Source organism: Mesocricetus auratus, unplaced genomic scaffold, assembly GCF_017639785.1.
Source record: "Mesocricetus auratus isolate SY011 unplaced genomic scaffold, BCM_Maur_2.0 Super-Scaffold_100006, whole genome shotgun sequence".
Classification (NCBI taxonomy): domain Eukaryota; kingdom Metazoa; phylum Chordata; class Mammalia; order Rodentia; family Cricetidae; genus Mesocricetus; species Mesocricetus auratus.
This window is the reverse complement of record NW_024429190.1, coordinates 72,266,501-72,291,867: the sequence shown is the minus strand read 5'-3', so window position 1 is coordinate 72,291,867 and position 25,367 is coordinate 72,266,501. Positions and strand designations below refer to the sequence as shown.

At 40.3% G+C, this 25,367-nt stretch overlaps 1 protein-coding gene across 1 annotated transcript in view; it reads left to right on the top strand.

Annotated features, from left to right (window-relative positions):
* The window catches only part of Antxr2 (ANTXR cell adhesion molecule 2), a 120,583-nt gene that overhangs the window by 56,415 nt on the left and 38,801 nt on the right, over positions 1-25,367 (top strand). Inside the window, exons 12-16 of the mRNA XM_005068130.4 lie at positions 4,488-4,583; positions 15,300-15,341; positions 16,163-16,258; positions 19,784-19,948; positions 20,177-20,257. Coding sequence (XP_005068187.1) covers positions 4,488-4,583; positions 15,300-15,341; positions 16,163-16,258; positions 19,784-19,948; positions 20,177-20,257 — 480 coding nt within the window. The remainder of the gene's footprint in view (positions 1-4,487; positions 4,584-15,299; positions 15,342-16,162; positions 16,259-19,783; positions 19,949-20,176; positions 20,258-25,367) is intronic.

Below are 25,367 nucleotides of genomic sequence, written 5' to 3'. Positions count from 1 at the left end.
ATATCTAAGACGTTGATCAGATTTTGAAATCATAGTGCACCTTAATAGGTGATATCATCACTTTGTGCACATAGATACTGTCCGTGCTTTCTAATGTAAGTAAGGAATCTCATTCTGAGAGTGTGGTAATAGCTGAGTTTGAAACTATATTTCATTGAGTTATTTATTTGCATCATCTAAAATACAGTGCTTTAAAGCATAAACTCCATAGAGATAGTTTCTTTTTCACTGTAGTTAATTTTGTATATCGATAGAAAGTTTTGATGATAGATTGTTGAACAGGAAACAGGATGCTCTAAAATAGATTTTCTACATGGCTATTATTTTATATGTACACACACATATACGTGCATGCATGTACATGCACACACACACACACACACACACACACACACACACACACACAAACAAATACCAGAATAGCAAGCTTAATATTTTCTTATATCATGGTTTTTAATTTATTTTTATCTGTTAATCCAGGGGACATAAAACGTCATCTCTTCATAAATACCCTGGTTCTCACTGTAAGACAATGTTGCAGGGAAAAATGAAGCCCCCGCGTGGCTTTTTGAGTCCTTTGAACTCTCTGGATAATTTGAATTAACATTTCTTTCCGTTTTGTAAATAGCATTTTTTTTCACAACTGAGAGGCTTTGTGATGTTTTAATTTTTGGTTTTCTGGTTTCTCAGGATGTGGCTGATTGAGGTTACAAATATTTGGGCTGCATAGTGAGTTGCCTAGCGCTCAGCACTCTGAAAAGACACTGCCTACATCTTTCTTCCCCTTCCTCACCCCCCCCCCAAAGAATCATTCTTCCTGGCAGGCAGGGAAACAGATCTTCATTTCTGCCCTACAGCCTAAACCTAGCTCCATGTGCAGGGACACTAAGGAGGAATGACTCACCCGGTGCTCACAGATATTGAATATATAGGGCCATTTTATCTGAGCCTGGCCAGTTCTCAGGAGAGTTATGTTCCCGGAGGTTGTTGACGAATAAGATGTTAAAAAAGAACATTGGGGCGCGTCAGATGTGGGGAACAGTCGGAGATGGAAATATTAACCTTACATGGGGGTCCACGACTCTCGTTGAGAAAGTGACATTTGAGCCATGGCCTGAAAGATGAGTCCTCTAGACCACATGTTATAAGAAGGCCCTGTGCAGACGGGCCCGACAGTGAGAGCACTTCCTAAAGAAGAGTCAGTGGACAATGCTGAGTGGAGACATGCCGGGAAAACTGCATGCAGCAGCAACAGTGATGGACGGGGTGCAGCACATTTGATGCTGTGTGAGCTACAGGTGCAGGACATTTGATGCTGTGTGAGCTACAGGTGCAGGACATTTGATGCTGTGTGAGCTACAGGTGCAGGACATTTGATGCTGTGTGAGCTACTGTGAGGATGAGAGTGTTTTCCCCTGGTTCGAAGAAGAAGTTTAAACAGTGCTACACACTTAATGCTTAACAGGGACTCTCCATGGCCACTGCGTGGAAATGGACAAAAATAAAAATATGGACACCAATTCTATTAGCATTTCCATAATCTAAGAAGCATGGAAAGGAAGCAGACCTTTTGTGGTGATGGTGGAGATGATTCAGAAGAGGTCAGATTTCCATATATTTAAAGTTACAGCCCTTACTCTGTCTAAACAGCTTAATTGTGATTTGTGAGACTAAGAGAGAGATATAGATTATTTAGAATACTTCCTCTCCCCCCTCCTTTTATCCTTGAGGATCCAGAAGGATGACTAGTTATGGTGGAATATGAGGAGTTCCCTGATGAGCGACAGGTGTGTATGAGTGCCATTGTCCCTCACTGGCAGAGTTATGGAAGCCCCTAGCTATACAAGTGTTAGTGCTTTACAGGGTGATTTTAGGATTCTTCAGCAATGCAAACCCCACATAATTTTTGTCGGAGAACCCGAACTCAGATTTTCAGAGGTTTGCCTTTGGCTTCTTGAGTCTCTTTATGTGCCACCCATTCTCTTCGACTCTACACTCCAGCCACGGTGGTCTCTCTTTTGTTATGCCTGCACACTGCTCCCCTTCCCCCCACCCCCTTTACATCTCTTTGAGGATTACCCGCCAGATTTCCCATGCTTCTGTTGAGTTTTCTCCCTCAGTTCCCACTTTTGTCATCATTTGTTCCAGCTCCATCTGTGTTACCCATGGGCCACATGGGGATGTGTCTGATATGTTAAATGGCACCCACTTAACAGCCCAGTATAGAGTAGTGGCTCATCAAGTATGGTTTAGATGAATGGAAAAATATTTTTAGATTCATGTCATGTATATTGAATTCATTTAGCTCAAGAAAAAAATGGCATTTATGCGTTGAGTATTTATGAGGATTTTTCATCCTGAGGTCTGTTTAAAGAGAGAGAGTTTCTGAGTAAGAGCAAGAAACTATTGGTTTGTGATTGTGGCACAAATCTAGGAGTAATTAGACCTGGTGTCATACTCTTCCTCATCTGGCTTCTAGGTCTACACCATACTGTCCATTCTTAGGAATGTGGTTTCCATGTGTGGCTTCTTCTTAATCTGTTTATGAAATAAGCAAACAATGAAAGTATTTCCTTTTCCTCGCTGACTGTTCTATGCTCTGATGATAGCTCTGACAACAAAAACAAAGGAAGTGGGAAGCCTGGGATTCCTATACAATGAGCCGAGCTAGTGTCTGGGATGAGGACTGACAGATGTACAGAGTAAGGTTGGGTAGCCTTAATTCGTTGCTTCCCTCGATCCTATTCCCATCATACATGGCTGAGACAAAGCAAAGTGAGACTCGGAGTTCTCCAGGATGTATGTGTTCTAGTTTTAAGTTTCGGAGACAGTCTATGGAATCACTTGTGATGCCAGTGTCGCCACACTAACTGTCTATTTCCATTGCGGGGAAGCTTTGCTTTTGTAGCCTTACTAATAGAGGGGGAAAAAAGATTAAGACTTTTAAGTGCCCAAACTGGCCACTCACTTTCAGCAGATGCACGGCCTTTGATTGTGTTTCCTCTTTTGTGAAAACAGGGTGTAAATGCTAGGAAAAGGGCGAATCAGATGTCCAGATGTCTGCAGACCTCTTTGTGAAGTCATATAGCACAATCCCACAGCATTTTTGTGAGTTGCTGGGTCTGGGTGGGCGTGGGGAGTATTTCCACAAGACCCTGCAGTTCACGGTGAGGAATGCATGTGATTCTCTTGGTGTAGGCTACAGCTTCACTTGTCCTTCTAGGACGTGCTTTCCCTGCGTGTTCCCGTTCGCCTGCCTTTGTACTTATTGTAGATGCACCTGAGGGTGGCCTGATTCACTTTGTGTGTGCAGCCTGTGAGGAAAGATCATGAGCTTTCTGTGTTTTCCTGATCCACACTCTGATGGTCTTCTGCTAGCTTGAAGAAGACAGTATTTCTTTCTCTTTGTCTTCTCTGAGTTCGTTCTCTTTTAAAACAAACAAAACCCGTGGTTGACAACCAACTGAAACAGTTTCCCTAGGAATCCCAGAGAAGGTGGCTTTGGCAGAGACACAAGTTTCCTCCAAACTCATCGAAAAAGTGATAGTGTCTATGTTCTTTCTGACATCTGAGTCCTGTGGAGTCTTAATTGCTTTGGAGTTCTTTTTCTTGGTACAGAGTTTGTAAACGTTAAGTAGTAAACTGATGGGATTGGCCTTTGGTTTCCTGGGAGACATACATTCATGACAGAAAAAATGAAATTAAAACATCCAAAGATCATAATTAATCCCATTGTAAAAATGCTACAATTAAAACCTAGAGAAATTCTGTCTAAATTTGTTGTCTAAACTTTGTAGTTATGGAATACTAGCAAGGGCTGCTACTGGAAGAACTTAGCCTTAGATTATATGAGAGATCTAAAGGATGGATCAGTGGTTTCTGCAGTGAAGATTATAGGCAGATCTCAGAGCAGATGCCTAAAGGGTGGAGGAACCTGGCAGTCAGACAGTGAAGGTCTTGCCAGAGTCTCATGTGAACCATGACCAGAAGTAAGGATTCATTAGGCCGCATTTCCATTGATGCATACAAAGAAACATCCATTGTGTTTTCCTTATCGACCAGTGGTTTGTGTCTTCTTCACCCTCCAAGTGTGTAAAAGTAATTGCTGCTGCATCATCAAAAAACCTGGGGAAATTCTTCCTGGAAGACATCGAGCTTAAACCAACATAATTGTTGCTTAAGCACAAAAGTCCCTAAGGGACCATCTGTTTAATCCTCAAAAATTGTGGTTCTCGCAGTCTTTTAAGACACATTTAAATCAGTCTGAAGCATGTTGGAAGACACTCCATTATCGACCATCTTAAAACAACCTGACATACATTAAGTGAAATCAAAAGGAATTAATAAAGTTTAAAAGAATGTAACATAATTTTGTTCTGACATGGTTTTGCCTTTTGTGCTCTTTTTTTTTTCCTGCTTCCTTAATAGAATGAATAACATGTGGGGTTTGACCTTAACTGTTACTCTGTTTACTTTTCCCTCTGCAGTCTAACGGGATCGCAGCCATCATAGCTATTTTGGTGTTGTTGCTGCTCTTGGGCATCGCTTTGATGTGGTGGTTTTGGCCCCTTTGCTGTAAAGTGGTAAGGAGAACCTTCAACTCTGCTCTTCCTTATGTGGTTTTTATTTATTTTTTTCCCGAGACTAGGTTTCTCTGTGTAGCTTTGTAGACCAGGCTGGCCTCGAACTCACATAGATCTGCCTGCCTCTGCCTCCCGAGTGCTGGGACTAAAGGTGTGTGGACGGATGCTGCATGGTCCATCAACAGCACAGCTTTAGCTAGCAATTTGGGTTTGAGTTACTTTACACGTATGCCACTGTCTAGCGTCAAACTCAACTCAGAGGCACTTCAGAACTCAGGTTTGTGGGAAGACCATGTTGAGAGGTTGGAGACAGTTGGGACAACTGTTGCTTCCACTCAAGTTCAAGAAATTTTGGATAAAGGATGCTGTTTTTTGCTGGCATTATGAGAGCCGTGGGTTTGGCGGCTGTTTTAAATGTGCTTAGCGTGCACTTCTTTAAAGGCATGCTGGCACAGGGTGGTCTTTTATCTTCCAGCTCTAATGTATTTTAGAGGTAAGTCCAATGGAGGAGAAGTTAGTCTGTCAGTTAAACACTGACTTTCAGAGCTAGGCAAGCAGCTTCCATTTATGCCATTTTCATGGTTGCAGGAAGCCTGTGAAAGAGTTTGGTGGTGTAGGGTTCCCTGTCATTGAGCTAACAAGTCGCCACCTGCTTGACTTGTAAAAGCACCAACATTTTACCTAATGGTTATTTCGCCATAGCTCTTGCACAGGTTTTACTGGGTTCACCTGGGCGAGGGGATGCAATGGGGGATGTATATCTTTCTGAGACTCACGGCCAGAGTCCATCACGTTCCAAAAGAAGCCACCCTCATTTCTTGCCGTGTGACCTCTTTTATCCAGCCTCAAAAAGCCAGTCCCACTCTGCCGTATCTCCTTGATCATTCATCTGTACATACATATCTCTCTGACCGGATCCAAGTAGGGAAGGCTGCCCAGTGTTACAGAACCATATATCCCAGGTGGACCCATTTGGATACTGCAGGATCATCTTCCATCTCAGGGTTGTGAACCATCACATCTCCAAATTCCCTTCACCATGTAAAGTACTTTATTCACATTACCAGAGATTGAAGTCACAGACGTCCTTAGAGGGGTATTGTTCAGCCTCCTACGTGATAGTGCATAGCTTACACATATTAGCATATTTCACTTAATCCCCTTTTATCTGGAGTGTATAGAAAAGATTATCCCGGGAAAACTCATACAGTGTGTTCCTATCCCTTGTTTTGAGAGTGTTACTCGTATAAGCACACTTTCTTCATCTCACGGGAGTGTCATAACATAGTAGACTACCTCTCCACCCTGTCCCCTTCACCTTTGTTACCTGATTCCATCCTCCCAAGATGTCTGGGCACGCTTTGAGTTCCATCTACATCTATTATTAGCTGTTCCCCAGCCTGCTGTCACGAGGGAGCCTTCTAGCCCTTCATCTCGGGGTAGCTGGCCCACAGAGGAAGCTCAGCATTTACTGTGACAACAGGAGAGATGAAGCTCTTCCTGTCTCTTTGCTGAACTCATCAAGTTCCTGCCACAGAAGTTTATGCTCAAATAGTTTCCTGGTAGAATCTTGATTATCTTAGATATGGCTATTTTGGGGGTGGATGGCATTCTTGAGTCTCAAATTAAAAAGCAAAAGGGTGCCCTAATGTGATTTGTGCTCCTGCATTTTTAATTTAAATTTTACAGTGGCGAGTTTCCTCCCTTCATTAGTTTTTAATTTCATTTACTATTGGTCACAGTGTGCAAATGTGTCCAAGTATGTGCTTGTCCCCTTAAAGATACATGAAAAAAATAAAACAACTGAAATGGATCACTTTTAGGTAGTTGCTGTATATTGTGAAATGTAGGTTTAGAATATAATCTTGGATATTATAGAGGAGGTCCCACCATCAGCTGGTGAGAGCAGGCCCATCCTAACCTGAGGATTCGCAGATCATAAACCATGGAACTATTTACGCAAGGCACTGAGAAGTCCATCAGTTATTACGGGATTTCAGAAAGAGCCCCTAGCTTCAAAAATAGCCTGATCGCTCATTAGTTATGAAGTTTGTGTAGCAGAGGCAGCCTCTTTCTTGTTATAGTTAGAAGCAGAGAATGGAAGCAGCAAGTCCTGAAGGTGAACTTACAGTCAGTCACATCTAGGAGAACTGTAGCAAATGTGTTCTAAAGGAGGTTGAAAAACCAGGGTAAGGCACAGACAAAATTCTTCATTCACCCTTGGCAGATATGTGTTGATCACGTAGAAGTTGGCAAGCTAGTGTACACCGTACTGGTGAATCATACATACCTACAATATGATATACGATTTCATATTTTAATATGGAAACAAAGAAATGTGGACTAGAAGTGCAGACGGAGGTCTCTAAGTACCTAATAGCAATATAGGAAGAACATTTTTCAGAGGAACCTGACTGAGTCCATGATCTCAAATGTGTTTTCAATAATAAAGAAAATGGACAGTTGATGAAGGACATTTCACGGTGTGTGTGTGTGTGTGTGTGTGTGTGTGTGTGTGTGTGTGTTTTGTGGTGTGCTTTGAAAAGTGCTGGGCTGAGACCTAGTGTGGAAGACAGTTTGAGTTTTGACAAGACCCTCATGCAAAAGAGTCTCCTATGTCTTCTAGAAAGTTTGCATTCACCAAGTAACTGGAAAGATTCGAGGGTCTTTGAAGATGGAATGATTTAGGATCTTGTGTTAGGGAGATCATCTAGAATAATCTAGATGGGACCTGCAAATAACCCTAATTCTTATGAGGGAAACTGAACCACAGAAAGGGAGAAGGCAGTGCGATGGAGACACACTGGAATGATGCAGGCCTCAAGACAAGGAATGCTGGTGTGAGCAGACGCTGGGAAGGCACGGAGCAGTCCCCACTACAGTCTGTGGAAGGGAGCAGCTAGCTAACAACTGACTTTTAACCTCCATGAGACTTAATTGAGGCTCCTGACTTCCGGAAGTGAATGAGAACAAATTTCTATTGCTTTAAGCCACAGGTTTTTGATGAATTTTTTTGTTGCAAAAATAAAATAATTATATATATTTTTAGCTCATTCTGATATTTCCAACTTGCAAACGAATGGTTAGGGTTATTGATTTTTGGGAAAGCAGGAAAGATGACTCAGGGCTACAGGCACTTGCCACCAAGCCTCTGAGTTCAATATCTGTAACCCACAGCGTGGAAAGACACATAGGGCTCCCAAAAGTCGTGGTCTGAACTCCTTATTTGCATTATGGTACAAGATAAATAGATGGATGTAGTACAATTGAGCATAACAGAATAACCTGGTTTTGGTTTGTAATGGATAACTGTCAAGAGCCTGTGTGGTACTTCATCTACTGAATGGGACCAGTTTACTGTCTCAGAGTGAGATTAAAACAGGATTAGATTATAATTCTTAGAAACGTCCTAGTCACATCTATTACCAGCATCATTTGACATCACGGGTCTGTGGACAGATTCCTCAGGCTGATATTACGTGCAAGAAGTGTCCCGCCTGGCTTCATGCAAATGTAGCCACAGAGCTGTTGACCCTTCTGAAGGCTAGAGATTGGCAATTTGTCCTACAGTGAGCAAGAAGCCACTGGGTGTTAGCTAGATACAATATCTGTGAACCTACCATGTACCTGGTTAGGACTCATCCTAGGACTCAAGGAACAAATGAAAGCCAGGAGCTTTACTTCTGCACTGTTTTATACTGATCCTAGTAAAAATGCATAGTGCCAATCTTTTTTGGTGATGTGTGAGTATAAGTATATTAAGTAAGCATTTAGCACAATTATTTATTTAAAATCTATCTTCTAGTATAGCTCAGGAAGTTTATAAAAACAGGCACTGTGTTACTTATTGTAAATCTACCCAGTGGTATAAACACATAGACAAATAACAATGTGAATGTTGCCCGGTAAATACTTCTTCCTGGGATATCTTCCTGAACTACGTCATCCCAAACATTGACAAATGTGGTGTCTTTCTCTACCAACAATAAGCTTTCAAACAGAGCACTCTGCTGCTCATTGTAACAAAAGTTCTGTTGGCTGTGGAAACATACTTTGCTCATTGAAATTTGAAGTTATACAGGGTGTCTGGTTCTTTCATTTTAACTGAAAACTCGCCACTTACAAATGCATACTCAATAGAAAGTACACATTTTGTACTCCAATAGAGTCAGAGTTCTTTTTTATTAAGTAATTATTTTCCAGCCCAATCATAGTTTCCTCCCTCTGCTCTTCTCAGTCCCTACCCCTCACTTGCCCTCTTCCCTAACTCATATCCACTCCTCCTCCTTTCTTTTCACCGAAACTGTTTTTCTTTAACAAGAACATGGACATATCTTTCTCTTTTGCCTTTGATTAAAACAAGGAAGACACAAGGGATTAAAGCAAAACTTCCTATGTATTGTGTTATGAATAAGCTACCAGAAAATATAGATATCTTCATTACTGTTTAGCTTAGATGCTACACTATGTTTATGGCAGTTTTGTTTGACTAAATGGGACAGCAGAAATGACAGCCACATAGTCACATCATTTGGGATGGCTAGACACACCACAGAATTGCAGATGTAAGGTTCATGAGGTGACCAACAGAAGCTTTCTAGTTGGCTGTCAACAAGAGTGGTACAGAGCTGCAAATATCATTTATTATTCAGGGAAAGATGATTCCCCATGATGCTCTAGTGTCCTTAGACGAAGTTTTCCACTCTCAAGGAAGCACAGTGAGGTTCATTGTGTCTTTAGTGTATTCAGGATGTTACAGAAAGATGTTGTGAATCTTAAATTAGAAAGCAACTTAAATTGTTGCCTTTTTAAAAACCCAGTTTGCTCATAAGGCAAGCTTCATGGGATGTTTCCAACCAGAACTCTATAGAATAATTTTCTTTGCCAGCAGCAGCTGTGCTGTTCCTTTTACATAGTAATGATGCTTCTATATCGTACTTGATTTTTATTGTTGAGGAGGGCTCCTGGTACCTTTATTGAATTACTTTCAGAGAGGCCCGATTTTGGGGGGGAATGCACAATAAAACAGAAGTAATTTAAATTTTAATATGCCTTCCTTGCTCCATTAATTAAAATGATTTATGTTTGGTTGCCTCGTTGAAATACAGTGTGATAGATGCTTGGATATTATTGCTTCCATGGTGATAATTTCCAACAACATCATTTAGGACACAGGGTACCAGATTCTTCCTGGCCTTTGACAGCAGCACCTTTAACTCCTGTCAGGATATGCCTTCATACTGTTCTTTCCACATCCCATTTGACCTTGTATTTATTGTGTAGATTTTTGGCTTCTTGATTATTTGTTCAAGGTAAAATTCCCTAAACATTGGCGAATTTCCTAAGGAGAGAGGAAAAGAAGGACAATGTAACTGGACTGTATTTTCTGAGTCCAACTTTAGGATTAAGAATAGGACTTTCTGAGTCCAAATCTAAAGGGACTTAGGGCTTATGCAGTGCAGAAGAGAGGCACCATCTTTGAACTCTGGTTTTGTCAAGGATAAAAGGGAAAATGGAAGGAACACCCACATGTATTTTTAAAAATTCCCCAAAGCAGAGTGTTTCCTCATTGTCTGTGGGCTTGTAGCCCTTAGATGGCTTTCCTTTAGTTACTGGCAAAAATGACTTCTGAAATACTACTTATCTACAGTCATTATATTGTGTCTTTTTTTTATTTTATAAAATCCAAAGCAGTTTAATGTTGACAGTTCTTTCACATTTTTTTTTCTGAATATCAGAACATATGATTGCATCAAGCTGGCTGCAGGCTCCAGTGCTGGCATTTTCTGTCGCAAAGAATGCCCACATCACTCGAACATTTGAAAAGTGTTAATGAGCAGATCAAAAGGGCTGTTGCCTGAAGCAGCTAACTTTCTTTTTCTCTTTTTCTTTTTTTTTAATTTTTAAGAAATCGGCTCTCCTCCAAACTGAAATCTTCATTCTAGCAGCTAAGTAGATGAGATCTAATTCCTCCACCCACCCCGATGATGATAATAACAAACGGAAAAAAATTGGAGAAGACTCAAACTCTCCATATGGTTCATAAAGTGGTGAAAGTGTTTTCCAGAATTTTCAATACAGAGCTGAAGGATGCTAAGTGGAAAAAAATCCTGGCAACTAGGCAATATTATGCCTTTTAAAACCTGCAAATTCTTATGAAATATGGTGCACACGAATGCAGCCTTCTCTGGAGTGAATGTGCTCTTGCACTATTTAATATAAGAACAAGATTCTCATGACTGTTATTTTTAAAGCACTTGATAACACTAAGTTCCCTTCTCTCCCACACTAATTTTACTGGCATGAAGGCATGCTGTTTCCACACAGACCCCCTTTATTGGCTTTAGGGCCAAGTGGTATCGTATTATTTTCTTTCCATTTTGTTACTTATAAGGCCACATGGTAATATGTATAGGAATATTTTCAAATATAAGAAGAAAACTAGTTCATTTCCTGTTCTGAAATTTCTAAGTAAGTGATGCTGGGCATAATAGCAGATATGCACTGCCTCTCTGAAATGGTATAAAGCCCATGTCAAGCATACACTTTTATGTAACTTTAATTTTCTATCATCTATGATTCCATTCACCCATCCATCCCAGTAACAATTGCTTGGCAACCAAATGATCTTCCAAAGACTTTTCACTGGCAGTTCAACCTTTATTTTAAAAGTATCTATGCCATGTGATGGCATTAAAATCAAAATTAAAATTTGGAAGTAGATGGTTCTAAGTGATGGATTTGAATTTTAATTCTGTCTTTTCATATGTACTTGGAGAGGTGTGTAATTAGAGGTTGTTGGGATTCTTTTTGCTGTGCTTAAAATGGACATCAGCATAGTCATCTTACAGGATTATGAAAATAAGAGAGGACAGTGTGTCTGCCATATGGCAGCACAAGAGAAGGATAGTTCCTGGGTCCTGTCCTAGGGGTTCCTGTCATTTGTTGTGATGGAGGTTGTGTCTCTTAACTCAGTCGACTGGCATTCGATGGAGGCAGAACAATAAGACTTTATTTTAATTGTTAACTGTGTGTACCTCCAGACTTCAAAATCTCTTTAAATTTGCAAAAGGTCATGAACATAGTTAATTTCATATTAATTGAAAAAGGTACCTCTGAAAGATTCTTTTCTGGAATGATATGAATAGAATGCACAGGCGCACACATGCTCATATGGGACTTTGTGGAGAGTCCTAGAAACAAAAGACCTATCAGAAACATTGTGATGTGTGTATTTTATTATCTTATTAGGCTTTTCATGTTGTGGAGGACCTAACATTAATTTGATTTATTTCCTAGATGTAGAAAATTGGCATGATCTTTCCAGTTGCTGTTCTCTAAATTCATTGGCTGACAGAGAAAACTGATAGCCATTTTCATTGAAATTAGCAATATTTTACTATCATAGAACTCTTACCGTACCATTTTCACATTTTCATCAATATTTTACTTACTATCTTGGAGCTTGATCATGACCTAAAATAATAATGGTCCATATACTTGAAGGAAGTCTGTATTATCCATCTTATTGGAGTTAGATACATGTAGAGAGATGTGGGGGGAGAACTGTGTAGAAACTGATGATCTATCACACAGAGACATCAGACAATGACAACAGAGCGACTTGGAGCATGCACAGGTACCCCAAAGAGGCTTGATGTCTCCACATTACAGATTAGGCTAAGAAAAGGCTTTCCAGGAAAATGAAAACACACAAAGGTACTCCTTGTCCTGTGTGAGTCTTACAGAAGTGACTACATGAAGATTTTAAACATATATTTATTTTGTGTATGTGTGTGCCTGCGTGCGTGCATGTGTGGGTGTGTGTGTGTGCGCGTCTGAGTTTCTGTTTGTGTGCCACATGCATACAGGAGCCCACAGGGGTCAAAAGAGGGCATTGGCTCCCCTGCAACTGGAGTTATCCGTGGTTGCGAGCTACCATGTGAGATCTGGCAAATGAAGTTGGGTTTCTGCAAGAGCAGTAATTGCTCTTAACTCCTGAGCCAATTTCTGCTGCCTTACAGAAGGATCTCAGACTGAAACCTAATTTTCCTCTATTAGCACTCACAGAGATGGTCCATATGAAATAAAAAGGAAGAATTATTGGAGGGAGTATGCAGTAATCACCAGGATGATATGACAAAGGAGAATGCTAGAGATTCTATTCGTACTATTTTTTTATTTATCTGTGTAAGATATACATGTTATAAGAGTAAATTTGAAATCTTTGCTATGAAGTGAAAGTGATCTCTAGGTATGTTCAGGCTCTGTGGAATAGAAGGATGAATTTTTATATTTCTCTAGTGAGAGAATTCCAGAGAACACGGACACGTGTAAGATGGAAGAGAGACGTAAATTCCAAAGTCCTTACAATAAAATTCAATGATTTCTTGATTTGATCTGTGAGAACTGGAACTTTGAGTCCATTTTGACTGGGGAAATGATTGATTAAGCTTATATTAGAAGAATACTGACCCAATTACACAAGTTAAAGACTTGAGGCCTGGTGGTTGTGGCTCATGCCTTTAATCCCAGCATGCAGGAGGCAGTGGCAGGTGAATCTCTGTGAGTTCGAGGCCAGCCTGGTCTACAGAGTGTGTTCCAGGACAGGCTGCAAAGCTACACAGAGAAACTCTGTCTTGAAACTACTCCCTTACTAAAAATATAAACAAAGGTTCGCTAAAGATACTGACAGAAGCTAATTATTTAATTTTTTTACCACAAGGGTTGCATGTGACTGTAAATGGAATTCTTAGTTGGTCTAAATTTAAAACAAATCCAGAGTCACATATAGAGGAAAATGCTGAGAGATCAGAGAGAAGGAACAAGCTACAGTCACCTTTACCACATTAGCTTTCCAGAGGAAAAGAGAGAGTTCCTTATATCCTTTTCTGCCCAGCCATCTCACTTCCTCTCTACCCAACCATCTCCTTTCCTGTCTGTCTGTACAGACCTCCTGACCTCTATGGTTAGCTAGTGGCAAGCTCCGTCCTCTGATCTTCAGACACTCTTTATTTGTATAAGCAAAACATCACCACATGTAACCACTGGTGAAAAATGAAATGATAGACTATCAATAGCATGGATATTAGCATTAGTATTTTCCGTTAATGGCTTTTTCTTGAGCATTTCACGCATGCATATATGTTCTGATTAAAACTGCCACTCCTGATCTCTCCCCTCAAATTTCTCCTCTATCACTCTCACCACTTTCTCCTAACAGCCTCATTTGCTCCTTTTTGAAATCCATCAATTAAAATGCTGAGAAAAGGCAAGTAATGAGGAGGTCCCAACTGTTTTGTCCAAACACCATTGAGTTTAATTGCCGAACCCTATTTAAACATGTTATTTTGGGTTAAGGAAACTGTAGTTAAGATATTGACTAATGAGTATATATTAAACAAAATGAACAAAATAACCCAGGTAAATCACAACCATTTTATTAAAATATCTTTAGCTCCCAAATATAACCTCAATAAAAAAGTAATATTCATTGTAGCCTCCAAAACCAGGAATTTGTCTTCATTAGGAAGAAAAAGTGCGTGTGTGTGTGTGTGTGTGTGTGTGTGTGTGTGTGTGTGTGTGTGTGTGTACAAACTCACATTTTCTAGATTCCAGGATCAGGGCTGAAGAGTGGAAACTTTGGCTTCATTTTGGGGGGAAAAAGCTTTTAAATGATGAGTTCTTTGCCAATCAAATGATGCTCTATGAAATAGTGAATTTCTCTATTGCAGTAATCCATACATAATTGGAACCACTACTAGATGGGGGATTTTTTTAGAATATTGAAGTTTTAGTTGTGTGTACCTCGTGTGAGTTGGAAAATATGTTTGACATCTTTAAAGGTCCTAGAACCCTAAGTTCTTGACTTTGGGTTGTGATAGTGGGAATGGAATAAAAACAATCCTTTCTTATTTCTTTATCGTTCATTTTTCTGTAGTTCCTCCTTCCTTCCCCTTCCCCTCCTGTTTCCCTTCTTCCTTCTCTCTCTCTCTTTCCTCCTTGCTTTCTTCCCTCTCCCCACCCATTTCACCCTTCTCTCTTCCCAGCTCCCACTCCCCCTCTTGCTGTACATCATGGAGAGCAGAATTTCTACCAGTCCCACTCTGCCAAGCAGTGGAACACAGAGGCAATGCGCATGTGAAATGTGTATTGACGCTTGCAAGGGCACTTGTCCTCAAAGCTACATAAAACAATGATAAAGAACTCTGTAAGTGTTGGGGAAGAAGAGAGAGGCATCTGTAAATATCACAGAAATTATCATCTGCTGTGGAAAGACAGAAATTCATGGCAGGGGAGGGGGAGAGGTTAGAGAAAAATGTCAAAGAATTTGTTGGTCCTGGAAAGGATTTGGAGAAGCTCTTTAGAAAAAAGAGACATTATGAGTTATGCCAGAGTTTGTAGTCTGTGTCTGGAAAGAGTGAATTACTAGAACGCAACATTGAGAAGAAAGGTGGGCATGGCTTTGATCTTATAGACTGAAATGCTAACAGCAGTGTTTTCATTGCATATGTAGGTTAATAAAGACACAAAGTATTCCCTTCTAAATTGAGGAGATATATAGTTCATAACCTTAAGTCAGCTTCATTTGACTACATTTTTGTTTTAAATATTAATCCCTTAGAGTTACCACAGTAGTCATTGTTTTTTTACACATTCTTACTTTTTATTATGTTATGAAACTTTTTCATTTTATTGTGTTTTATTTTGTGACAGGTTATCAAGGATCCTCCCCCACCACCTTCTGCACCAAAGGAGGTACGTGAATGCCCAATAAACTGATATGGAGTTGTTTTATTTTCATATGTAAAGATCATTCCAAAATTAGACCAATTCTATTTATATGGTATCTAAATATCTCCTTTTTACCTTGTGAAAACCAACTGTCACTTTTTATGTTATGATTTATTTTGTGCAGTAGAGGAATGAGCCCTTCAGTGGTGGAATGAACCCTTCATTAGTAGACTGGCTGCAGGATCAATAGTACATAGAGATTTAATATACTTCATAATAATATATTAATAGTCCCGATGACACTCATCTAAAACTGTTGAAATAGCCAAGCTGACAGTTCAAAGATACCATTGCTTTCTTCAGAGTGATAATTTGCTATTATATTACTCTGCTAGCTACCATCGTACTAGCAACATGAAGTAAGGGATGTGCTTCTATTGTGCATTTTTAGAGCTTCTTTAGTATGAACTTCACACTTCAAAGTTACATATATATTGACACATGAAATAATTGTTGAAGTGTCGCCCTAAGTTGAATAATCTTTTCAAGTATAAATTGATGAATATGCTTGGTTAGAGACACAATACTCACAGTTAAAATAAACAACTTCTGTTAGCCTAGGTCTGATGAAGGGAGATTTTGTTAAAGGGAAGGGGGTCTTACCCCTTGTAAAACTGCATTTGAAATTGATGTATGTGATATAAATGCACCCATATATCCCATGTATAATTTTCACATTGTCTCATAACAGTGGAATTATTTAAATCATATCAATGTGATGCAGTTCTGACCAGACAACATTTTAAAAGTTAATTAAATCCATTTTTAAAACTGTATCTTTATAGGAGGAGGAGGAAGAGCCTTTGCCCAACAAGAAATGGCCGACTGTGGACGCATCCTATTATGGTGGTCGAGGAGTTGGAGGAATTAAAAGAATGGAGGTTGGTCTTCTAAAGAAATAGAGAGGGCTAATGTAAAATGTGTATTTGAAGGGTTATTGAGACACAGACACTGGCCTTTCTATCATCCCACCCCTCTTAGGTCACCACTGGGTCTTCTCTGGGAGCTCATTTCTGTAGAATCATCCTAGCCATCTCAGAGCTGGTGAAGAATAATGCCTTCATCAGTCAAAGGACTGCATTGAGAAGATTTCTGAACCCTACAGATAAAAATAATTATGGATTTCCCCAGTCTTTCGGAAAAAGTTACAGCATCAACTTTAAGAATGCTGGTCACTCACAGTTGCCACAATGCTGTTCTTTGAAAACGCCCAACAGTTAGTTACTATTTGAAGGACAAACTTTTAAAATATTCAACAGCATGGAAAGGACTTTATCACAAATATAGAAGAGGCACATTTAAAGCTATAAATGGCTTTTACTTAACACACAGCAACTATCCTAATTAATACTATGTATCATTTACTATGTTGAACCAGTTTTTGTTAGTCTAGTAATCCAAATATTGAGATTCTTTCCAAAGAAAACAGCAACATGAACCCATGAATGGATTCTGGGTAAAAAGGAATATGATTTTATGTATTAGTGAGGTTTTTGTTACAAATACTTTATATAAACCAACTTACAAAAAAGGAATTTTATTTTGGCTTTGGGATGTTAACCTGTGTTTTTTAAGCCTTCTTGGTTCAGGGTATGTGTCCAGGCAGAACATTGTTCCAGGGAGCATTTGGGAGCACACACTGCTTACCACAGGCAGGCGGGAGCAAACCAGGAGAAAAAACATCTTGCTCTCACTGCCTAGAAGCACAAAGGTCTAACTCTTAGACCTACCTGCATCTCACCTCTTACAGGTGCTCTTGTCTTCCAAAAGAGCCACACCCATGACCAAGACATTAGTACATTGGCCCTTAGGGGGCATTCCAGACCCAAACTGTAGCAGTTTCTCTATGCTCAAGAAAGCACTCATGTATTATATTATGTCCAGTAGCCTGTAGTTCAAACGTCAAGAGTCCCTGGGCTCTAGCCTGTGAAACTGCATCACCTGCCCATCCTTTTTAGTTGAGGAAAAGTTTTGAAAAATAATGAGTCAATTTCCATTGAGTCTGTGTTCATTAATCTTGGAAATTTTTGGCCACATTACTGGAATATTCTATTGACGTGATGGTAAATGGTAAAGGGGATGATAATGAATCTTAAAAATACACAGATACTTACAATGAAGAAATTTAGTATAGAAATACACGAAATAAGACTGAGTAGAGAATTAAGTATTACTAAAATTTCTCTACTGTGAATTTAGAATGGGTAAAATCATCCACAATGCTTTTGTAAGTATATCTCTTCAAACCTGCAAAGCTGGAGAGAGTAAATGCATTACAGGCGACCTGAGATCATCAGAATGGGGGAACAAACCTTCAGAGCTGAGGCTAGATTAAGTCACAGTGGATAGTTTTCTCTGAATTTTTATAAAGCTCACTCTTTTAATTTAAATATTTATTTAAAATGTCCTCTGATGGAGTTTGCAGAAAGCAGGGGCAGAGCTTTTAATAACAGCTGTTATCACAACAGATCCACTACAACTCCTAATAACTTCACACGGGTGTTTCTGCCAATTTCTCGTGAAACAGACTTTTTAAAAATTCTGAAATTGCTCCTTTATTGTATAGACTCTGAGTTATCCAAATATGCTCTATAAATTATGAAACTCATTGTTGATACTCAAAGCCACGTGGAATTGGAAGAATTCAGCTCTGAAGCTTGTACTTACCCATTGTTTCCCCATAATGAAATAAAGCTAGGGACAGACTCCGCTGAGACTTTCTTTAGCCGTCTATTTCTTCTCTCTTCTTTCCCTTTTGGGCATCTCAATTTGATCAACTCAAAACGTTAAAACACACACACACACACACACACACACACACACACACTCACACACACACACACACACACTCACACACTCACACACGTTTAATTCCTTTATAGAGTTGCAGTAAACTTCTACAAGGTGTCTTCTAGTCTTAGTCCTTGAGAGTGAGACTTGTGTTTGGTGAAGGTTGATGATACTAGGAAGCTTTTGCATGAAACAAAGACAGCAAACTTATTAAACTCCTTAGGCCTTCATGACTGAGGGCCATGTGTATAATCCTTAGAGCCCGGGAATGCCACCTTGGATCAGAACTCCAGTCCAACCAGCTTTCACTTTTTAAATCTGAGAATTGTTCCAGTGATATTTGTCTGATTATCATGACCTCTATGACTTCAACTGTGAAGGCCAGGCTAAGCAGCTGTTTGTGTTCAAACCTACTTTCTGAATGGACCTAAATTATATCTACTTACTGCTTTACTTTTAATTAGTTCTCTGAGTTGTGGCATCAGTGTGTTTAGTAAACCATCTGTCTCTTTTGTTTTGTTCCCTAAAATTGAGATGTTTTAGCTGCAAGAAGTGTATACTGGTCTTAGAGTTTTAAATTCAACTAGTTATGTCTAAAGATTTCATTTTTGGCTTATCTAGGCCAAGACTGTGATCTGAAAAAAGATGGTATTCTTTTCTTCTCCTTCCTCCTTTCCTTCCTTCCTTCCTTCCTTCCTTCCTTCCTTCCTTCCTTCCTTCCTTCCTTCCTTCCTCCCCCCTCTGTTTCTTTCTTTCTTCCTAGATAGCCCAACTATCTAGCTTTAAAGATTTGATATGTTTCTAACAAATTTAGCAGCCTCACAAAGAACACTCTAGCCATTAATCACATTGAAAGATACAGATTACTTCAGTGACTCATCAAGGTCCACTTGAAATTGAAAACTATTCTAAAATTGTAGTAAAAATGTGTGTGTGTGTGTGTGCTCGTGAGCACGTGCGCGTGTGTGTCTAGAACTATCAAAATAGCTTTATCAAAAAAGCTTGCACAATTCTTTCTATGAAAAGTAACTGTAAGTCTTCCTGCTTAACAATCCAGGTCAGTGGCTTTAAACTCTTTCCTTTACTGAGATGACTTAATGGTGTGTTGTAGCATATCCTGAACTGGTTTTTATATTATCTATGTATAACAGAAATTGTCTCCTTATTTGAAATGATGGAGAAACCATTACACTAGATTTGGGTGGCATCATATTTTTGCAAAGAGTTATTCTGCATTAGGGTCATGATGAGGAAACAAAGATCCCTGGATTGTCCTGTCAAGCCAGCCTTTTCTAATGGGCCAGCTCCAGGTCTTGGTGAGAGACCTTGTCTCAAAACACATGATGAAGGGCACCTGAAGAAACTGACCTATGGCCTCCACACACATATGAATCCAAACACACAGGGACATTTACATATATACCCGTGCATACACACACAGACAAATAATAATGAGTGAAAAGGAACCCATTAAAACGCAGAAGAAAAGGAGCTGGAAGTCAGTATAGCAATTCATCTTCTTACCCTGGACTGGTGACTCCAAGGCCTGCATGCCACCTAAGAGCCTGCTCCTTCAGGACATTTTGTCTGACAGCACTGTCTCCTTCATTTTAAAGGTCCGCTGGGGAGATAAAGGATCTACCGAGGAAGGTGCGAGGCTGGAGAAAGCAAAAAATGCTGTGGTGATGATCCCCGAAGAAGAGACACCCGTCTCACCAAGACCACCTCGACCCAAACCCACACACCAGGCCCCTCAGACAAAGTGGTACACGCCCATTAAGGTACTTGCCTGCATTTTGTGTGATATATCTTAAACCTAACAGGGATCTAGCTATTACAGTCTCCCCTGTCCCCGAGGAAGGATAAGGCAGATCAAATAGCAGATACTCCTTTTGTGATCTAGCAACTGCTTATTTTCTTAGCATAAGAACCTTTGAGGTTTTGTATTTGCTAACTTACTAAATGATGGAATGAAGCTACACAATTTCATAAATCTAATATATCCTTAGGGTCGTCTGGATGCACTCTGGGCCTTGATCTTGAAGCAGTATGACCGGGTGTCCTTGATGAGACCCCAGGAAGGAGATGAGGTTTGTGTATGGGGATCTCTTGAGAAAGGTGATGGGGGCTGTGTAATGAAAGCAGGGAAATATTAGTGAAAGTTATTTAAAACTTCCTGTTAGCATGCAGGATGGAATTGTTACTGACCAGTTCATGCTTTTGTTACACAGGTGCTTGTAAATTTTGTTTTTACAATGCATTTTCAAGTCAATTCCAAACCAGTGCCTTTCTAGATAAATAATTAAAATCATAAGCATGCCCATTGCTTTAGCATTTGACTTTGAAGGCAAGTGTTATTATTTTCTTTTGGAAGAAACAGACTGGGAATTAGCATCTGAAGTCTTTTCTCTAGCATTTAGCAGCAATGAGATCTAGGGAAAATGCCTCAGAGATTCTGCCTTTCAGTATAAACACATTACTTGCCTTCAGTAGTTGTCACAGTCTAGTGTCTGAAATATGTCAAGGTGTCCTTAAGACTTAAAGCGCCAAAGAAATCCGTGGTAGTAGTATTTAGAGCCGCATAATTACAGATGTATGGTATGTGTGGCTTTCCTCACCAAGGAGTCTGTTTAAAGCTCTTGCTTTAGAATTATTTTGTTTTTAATATTTTTTCTAGTATTTTGAGCCATTATCCTAGTGTATCAATTTGAGAAAAATTGTTCAAAGCCTCTTCACATGCAACAGCGGCAGGTTTGGTTGAGAGACACGGTGCTGTTCATGACGTTAGGCTGCTTTTATGTTGTGAGCGTAGCCCTTTCTTTCCTACAAAAGAATGAACACCATGCACATCTGCTTCAGAGGACTTTGTCTTCAGTTAGATCTGGCATGCTACTCTTTAAACGACGATGTAATCAGTCAAGTTAGTATTTACGTTGTGAAGCCAAGATAAGATGTATGTAGTATCAGGTGGTTTTAGCTTGGTGTTTAAGAGTCTAAAAGAATTTAAAATTTTTATATCTAGCAACTTAGGAACATTTCACAATCATCCGAGTTCAGCCAGTTAGGGCATACAACTCGAGAAATATTGCTGGACCTCCTTACATGATGTCAGTACCCAGTGATAGCACCACTGGGAGAGAGAGAGGGGATTGGGTATTGAGTGAATAGTGAGATATTGGGCGGGGGATTCCACCTCTCTTCCTAAAATTTTGTATTCTCTTTTAACTATTATGGAAAAGGATATTTGCAAAATTTACTCCCCTAAAATTCACCAATACTTGCTTAAACCGAGTTAAACATTAAACTCTAAGTCATGAATACGTACTTCATATAAATATGAACTATATGAGATCTTCATTTTCATCTGATTATTGGTTTGCTCTAATAATTTGCTTTCCAGTGAATTCTGCACTAAATATTAGAAAGCCTATTAAATAGTGTGTTGTCAGCATAGAGAAGCATGTTAAACTCTTATTGAAATAGTTTGCCTATGATATAAAATAGCTCATTGGAACAAATGCTGTCTGATATTAAGGTCGAGTCCTTTAAAGAAAAATTTGAAATTTATCAACATGTGAATTGGTGTCATTAGTAATTTTATTTTCCTTTGTCTTCTGTGGTCATCAACCTTTTTTGTAGGTACGAATATATGCAAACACGACCTTTAGTTTAGTTTGTGCCCTGTGAAGTATTTGGTTTGTGCTCTGTGAAGTATTTGTGTTGGTACTGAACTGTGAGTATGTGATTGTAAAACACTTTGCTCATTTTAGGCATTAGGAAGGCTCCGGAAAGCCAACATTTAGATGGGGGTGTTCGTTTACATTGTCAGGGCATAAATAACCCTTTTTCATGTGGATACCAGAGTCACATCCTCTGAGGGTGCAGGAGGAGGAGGCTGGCTTTAAGCTGCTTGACAGCTAATAAAGCACAGTCGTTCTCAGGACCAGGCTCATGGCTCCAAGGAACACAACCCCTGCCTACCCAGCAGCTTGTTTTATGCTTTGGAAAACAGCCTTGTCATTTATGTAGGAACAGTTTCCTGCAGATTCCGCCTCCTGAGAGCTCAGTCTAGTAAACAAACCCGCGACCACAGAACTGAAGCTGCCTGCCCTGAGTCCCGCAGGTGGGGCTTCCTGGTCCTTCCTGGCCCATTTGCAGTCGAAGCTGTGCTGGGGCACAGAGGCCGCGGGGCTCCCAGGCTGAGCTCTGCGCGCCCCAAAGTCCTTGATGCAGAAGCTGAAGTTAGTGCGAGCCTTATCAAAGCGGCCGCGGGGGCGGGCGGGCTCCCAGCGCGCGGCTGCGGGCGAGCGCTGTCTTTGATACGGGCGGCAGGTCCTGGGAGTCGTGGGTTTGGTGGCCAGGTGCGCGCTAGCAGGTTGTCCCGACATCTGCTGGCGGCCGCGGCGGCGGATTGTCAGCCGAGGTAGTTGAGAGCGGCAGGACCGTTTTGGTCTCGCTCGCGCTGCCTGGAGGCCTGAAACTCCAAAGGTAGGAGCGGGGTGGACACAGCTGCGCTCCCAAACTTGCCGGAGGCACAAATAGGAGATCTAATGCAGTTTGACTCCACGGCGGTGGGGGGACAGGACAGAGAGCCACTTCAGAGACAACTTACCGCTGCAACATCTGCCGCCAAGTTTCCAGGGAGTGACAGGGGACAGCAGGTACAGATCGAAGTCTCTGCACAAACAACCTCCATTCCGCCCTGGACTCTTTTGAAGGGTCTCCATCAAACAGGCCTGAGTTCGCAGCAGGAGTTTGTTTGGTTTTCAAAGCAGTGTTTTGTGTGTGCATGTGTGTTTTCCCCCTCAATAACAAGGTAATTTATAAATGATGCATTACCATACGTCCTCTTTTTTTTTTCTATGAAAAGAGAGTTGAGAAGCAGAAAGGCAAAGAAAGAAGAAAGCACACGACTAGTGTGGAGTTGTTCCACAAACCAAGTAAATCCCTGAGGACCTTCTTGACAGTGTTCGAGGTTATGTTAACCTTCAAATGGCCCTCATTCACCAGTGAGCAATCGTCAGCTTACAGCTGCTACTGAGGATTCCCAGAGCATGCCTGAAATACATGGACTTCTGCTCATTGCTAGTTCATGTTCTTAACTTAGAGTTTCTTACCTCTGCAAATGTGAAATTTAGGGCTCTTTTTTTTTTCAAATGAAATAGAGTCCCCTTCCCCCAGTAAAACAAAAATCTAGGCAACTGAATTCACTTGACTTTGCTTTTTAATTATCAGAACTCCATGCCTGTAGTGCCTCAAATTAAACAGACATTTTTTCTCTTAGAGGGAGAACACCCTTTTTTATTTCCTACATTTAGCTGGAAAAAATTCATCAATTTGACTTTTACCAAAAATGATGCAAAAAGTCATAACTGTGCTCAGGTGTATAAATGGTAATGGGATGGGTGAAAATGCTAGCCTGGAAGGTAGGAATCCCGGGCTATGGTAAGAGAATAAATATTGCAGCCTTGTGAATTACCCCACCATCCGGTGGAGTGGCTGCATGGTCGTCTTGAGATGATGAGAGCTGCCTATGCAAGCGTGTGCAAAGGATTCGTCATGGAGCAGGGCCTGGAGATAGAAGCTGGAGCTGGATCAATCATTAGGCGGCAGTGATGTAAGCAGCGTAGGCACACAAGAAGTTTTAGGTGAAGCCAGACCCAGTATGTGGAGAGCACATGAATTTTACTGACGTGCTTTGCATTCTTTGAGAGGACTGATGTCTGTTCTCACAGACGGTCAGTCCTTGACATTTTAGAAGTTTATAGCAAAACAAGACAAGATGCATCAAGATCATGGGGAGCCCAAACTCCTTTAGGAGGTGCTGAAGAGCTTTGTAACTACAGAGGCCAATGACCGAAGCTCACCTCCAGTTTATTTCCTAGTTGTCGATTTATGTCCACTCCCCTGTTAACCCTGCTTCTGAATTCTCATGCTCAAACAAGCAGGTGTACCCTTCTTGAGTCGCTGCTTCTTCAATGATTCCAGCCTGCCAAGGGTCACTATGAGCTGCCTTGTGTTTATGAATCATGTGATACTAACACAGTTCAGCCACTGCATTCTCAAAGTGACCAACTCTTCCTCATCAGGGCTTCCTGCCCCCTGCTTCTGTTGTCTACCACATATGCAGTGTAAACTCTGTGGGTTTCTGGAGAAGGTTGATCTTTTCATTAAATGGTTCTAGATTTTAAATGTTTTTGGCGCCTGGATGTATACTGCTAATGACGGCAACCAACTACAGCTTACGACCTTTGGCTGACACATGTTTAAATGGTAAAATGTCCACGAGAACAACCCATGGCAGGAACATGCCATTATTTTGGCAACTCCACTGACTGCTGCAGGGCGTGCATGTCTGTGTAGATGGGAGTTTGTTTACACTGTGATTGTATAAATATACTCAGTAGCACATTTGTTTTTTAGGAAAGTCATCATCTAATGTCTCTTACACTGGAAGTTATCATTTGCAGAGAGTGCCCCTTCAGGTCTGTTTCTTAGTTTAAATAAAACCATCTCTTAATTATGTAATAAGCAGGTACATGTTAATTCTCATTCTGGTTTCTTGAAGTGAGGTGCAGGATATTCAATTACTTAAATTACAAAGCTAGACAATTTTTTTTGAGAGACTTGTAAATAGTATTTGAACGCTTAATGAACAGTTTAATAATTAATAAAATTATGTGTTAGGATAAACACCTCTTTTCCCATTAATGCACTGCTTTTAGAAAGACAAATTTCCTTCATGTATAAGCTTGGCAGGCACAGTGAAAGACTACTTTTTAAAAATGCAAGAGGTGGCTTTTCTCAAGGAAGAGAGCACCAATAGGTTGTCCAGTGCCAAATAGCCCTGAAAACATGCATGCAAGTAACATTATTTGGACTAGGCAGGTTATATTTAAGAATGTGTATGCATATACCTGTGTGCATGCAATAGCAATAAAGAGGCCATTAATTTGAAAGAGAATTAGGATGTATACGGAAGGGTTTGAAAGGGAAGGGAGAAATGTAACCCTATTGCAATATTAAAAATAAAGCAAAAATGTTTTTAAAAAGGCCAAAGTTTGACGTCAGTTTTCCAGGGCTGAACACATTATTTCCATAACTCAGGGTGTGCGTAGATGGGGGCATCCTGGGAGCATCGACATAGTCATCGCTCCCAGAAGAGGGATGACCTCACAGTTACGCTTTAACATTTTCCTT